At 42.1% G+C, this 3,794-nt stretch overlaps 1 protein-coding gene across 1 annotated transcript; it reads left to right on the top strand.

Annotated features, from left to right (window-relative positions):
* Nucleotides 1-417: 417 nt before the first annotated feature.
* Nucleotides 418-2,142, top strand: LOC308243605 (elongation factor 1-alpha 1-like). The gene has a single exon (XM_080659271.1). The coding sequence runs from the start codon at nucleotides 465-467 to the stop codon at nucleotides 1,851-1,853; it is 1,389 nt and encodes a 462-aa protein (XP_080515397.1). The 5' UTR covers nucleotides 418-464; the 3' UTR covers nucleotides 1,854-2,142.
* The last annotated feature ends 1,652 nt before the right edge of the window (nucleotides 2,143-3,794 follow it).

Here is a 3,794-nt window from a genome sequence, read left to right as displayed (position 1 = left end):
AACTCTAGACAGAGTAGGGATATTCCTAACTGAACCCGTTTTCGGACATGGTCAATTATATGTTGCGAAGAGCATGTAACATTAAAATTAAAGTTGTAAATACCTAATCACAAGGGAAATTAGTCAAACACTCTGAAAATGTTTTTACTCTTAATGTGGTATACAGGGAGATAGTAAAATAAGTTTATTAAATTTATCAGTCATTGTTTTTATCAATGTTGTCTTTATATCATGTTTTTGTTGTTTTAATATCATGTCTTTGTTGTTATATCATGTTGCTATTGTTTATTAATCAATTTATATATTATTTTCATGTACATTTTACTAATTTTCTTTCATCTCTGACACTTCTATTATAGAGAAAGGGTGAATAGCGATATTAAAATATTTCTTCTAGCTTTTTCGCAACGGGTTTGCCGCCAGAACACAGGTGTCGTGAAAACCACCATTAACTCAAACCCAAGATGGGAAAGGAAAAGACTCACATCAACGTTGTCGTCATTGGACACGTAGATTCCGGTAAGTCTACCACTACTGGCCATCTGATCTACAAATGTGGTGGGATCGACAAAAGAACCATCGAGAAATTTGAGAAGGAGGCTGCTGAGATGGGGAAGGGCTCCTTCAAGTATGCCTGTGTCTTGGATAAACTGAAAGCCGAATGGGAGCGAGGTATCACCATTGATATCTCCCTGTGGAAATTCGAGACCAGCAAGTATTATGTGACCATCATTGATGCACCAGGGCACAGAGACTTCATCGAAAACATGATTACAGGCACATCTCAGGCTGACCGTGCTGTCCTGATTGTTGCTGCTGGTGTTGGTGAATTTGAAGCAGGCATCTCCAAGAATGGACAGACCTGTGAGCATACCCTTCGGGCTTACACAATGGGTGTGAAACAGCTGATTGTTGTTGTTAACAAAATGGATTCCACTGAGCCACGCTACAGCCAGAAAAGATACGAGGAAATTGTTAAAGAAGTCAGCACCTACATTAAGAAAGTTGGCTACAACCCTGACACAGTAGCATTTGTGCCAATTTCTGGTTGGAATGGTGACAACATGCTGGAGCCAAGTGCTAATATGCCTTGGTTCAAGGGATGGAAGGTCACACGTAAAGATGGCAATGCCAGTGGAACCACACTGCTTGAAGCTCTGGATTGCATCCTGCCACCAACTCGTCCAACTGACAAGCCCCTGCGTCTGCCCCTCCAGGATGTCTACAAAATTGGTGGTATTGGTACTGTCCCTGTGAGCAGAGTGGAGACTGGTGTTCTCAAGCCCGGCATGGTGGTCACCTTTGCTCCAGTCAATGTTACAACTGAAGTAAAGTCTGTTGAAATGCACCATGAAGCTTTGAGTGAAGCTCTTCTTGGGGACAATGTGGGCTTCAACGTCAAAAACGTGTCTGTCAAAGATGTTCGCCGTGGCAATGTGGCTGGTGACAGCAAAAATGATCCACCAATAGAAGCAGCTGGCTTCACAGCTCAGGTGATTATCCTGAACCACCCAGGCCAGATCAGTGCTAGATATGCACCTGTGCTGGATTGTCACACAGCTCACATTGCTTGCAAATTTGCTGAGCTGAAGGAGAAGATTGATCATCGTTCTGGGAAAAAGCTGGAAGATGGCCCCAAGTTTTTGAAATCTGGTGATGCTGCCATCGTTGATATGATTCCTGGCAAGCCCATGTGTGTTGAGAGCTTCTCTGACTACCCTCCTCTGGGCCGTTTCGCTGTTCGTGACATGAGACAGACAGTTGCTGTGGGTGTCATCAAAGCAGTGGACAAGAAGGCAGCTGGAGCTGGCAAAGTCACCAAGTCTGCCCAGAAAGCTCAGAAGGCTAAATGAATATTATCCCCAACACCTGCCACCCCAGTCTTAATCAGTGGTGGAAGAACGGTCTCAGAACTGTTTGTCTCAATTGGCCATTTAAGTTTAATAGTCAAAGACTGGTTAATGATTACAATGCATCGTAAAACCTTCAGAAGGAAAGGAGAATGTTTTGTGGACCATTTGGTTCTTTTGTGTGTGTGGCAGTTTTTAAGTTATTAGTTCTTAAAATCAGTACTTTTTAATGGAAACAACATGACCAAAAATCTGTCACAGAATTTTGAGACCCATTAAAATAACAAAGTTTAATGAGAGAAAAAAATATTTCTTCTAATTAATTTCCTTTCAATGTGTACAAATCCGTGCACCAGGCCATAGTAGCTGTATATGAGGAAAGCTTTTCTTTTGGTGCAGATAATGTAACAGTGATAATGATTCTAAACCAGGTTTTTAATTTTCAGCCCAATAGTTACTAGTCCGGTAGTCATAATAACTGATTTCTTGTTACCTTTGCAAACAGTTCTTTTGCTAGAAACGAGGTTGCTTAGGCCCAGGTTATTCTGTCCTGTTTTTAGCATTCCAAGTTCTGAGGTGTAAGATGTTCAAGGCAGTTCCTCTGGCTGGAAGCCCCAGCTCCATTTTAAAATGGCTCTGCTTATATTATTGTTTGCATATATAAGGAGTTATTATATTTAATATATAAACAAAATACAGTGTAACAGATGACTATATCTTATATGTATATGTACGCACATTTAAATATAGTTGATTTTCACTATCTATGGCAGCTATGTTGCATCACCCTGCGTTAGCAAATGTTGAACCATTGCTCTTAGTGGTAGTATGTACCTATACATGTATACATTATCTTACATCTATACTAATAAAAGGGTAATATGCTAATTAGACCGGACATCCTCCCTGACAAAGCCAGGCCCGGGCGAAGCTGCCTGCGGTCCTGAGCGCCTGCGGCTGCGGCCGACCCTGGTGAAGCTGCCCGCAGTTCCGGGTTCCTGAGGCTGGCCCAGGCAGAGCCACTGGGGGTCCTAGGTGCCTGTGGCTGGCCCAGGCCAAGTCGCCGAGGGTCCCAGGTGCCTGCGGCCAGCCTGGGCCAAGCCAGTGGAGTCCTGGGTGCGGGGGCCGAGGGAGGGAAGCCCGGGTCCTGGGTGCGGGGGCCGAGGCAGAGGTGGTTAGGGTGATCAGGCCAGCAGGAGAGCAGTTAGGGGTGATCAGGCCAGCAGGCAGAGGGGTTAAGGGCGATCAGGCAGGCAGGCAGGTGAGCTTTTAGGAGCCAGCAGTCCCAGATTGCAAGAGGGTACAGGCCAGGCTGAGGGACACCCCCCCACTGTGCACGAATTTCGTGCACTGGGCCTCTAATAGATTATATAATCTTAAATCCTGAGATAGCTCATCCTGGTATATTTTCTTTCTCTAATTTCTAAAATTGTTTCTATACTATGTCTACCTCATCTGGGAAGTGGGCGATAGGGCAGGTGCTCACATTCCTGAAATTTATATCACACATTTTTGCTGTGAGAATTTAATCCTAGGAATCAACTAGAAAATATTTGGCTTATATACATACGTTTTTGAAAATGCATGTAACATTATACTTCAGATTTATTTAGATTTTTTTATTATAGAATTTAAAGTGTAATTAAATTGTTATATGTTTGAACTTAGTTATAAAGACTCTTAATTTCACTTGCATCGAATACTGAAATTCAGTGTTGAATCAAGTATATGTTATTTGTTTTGAAATAAAAATTTGGAACAAAAATTTTACAGAGTTTTCTTTCAGAGCTTAAGTAGAATCTGTAGCATAGTAATTTATTCATTGACTAAAATAAAATGTGACGTGAAAGTGAAGAAAAAAAAAGCTTATGAAAATCCATGATGGAACCTTATGCCATTAGACTTCATTCATCCATAATGGGCTATAGGAACTGATAATAGCTG

This window comes from Plecotus auritus (genome assembly GCF_963455305.1).
Source record: "Plecotus auritus genome assembly, chromosome: 3".
In the NCBI taxonomy this organism is placed as follows: domain Eukaryota; kingdom Metazoa; phylum Chordata; class Mammalia; order Chiroptera; family Vespertilionidae; genus Plecotus; species Plecotus auritus.
The sequence above is the reverse complement of the archived record's forward strand: the minus strand, read 5'-3'. Positions and strand labels throughout refer to the sequence as shown.

Coding starts and splice junctions, on each gene's coding strand:
- LOC308243605 (XM_080659271.1), top strand. CDS start 465: ATGGGAAAGGAAAAGACTCACATCAACGTTGTCGTCATTGGACACGTA.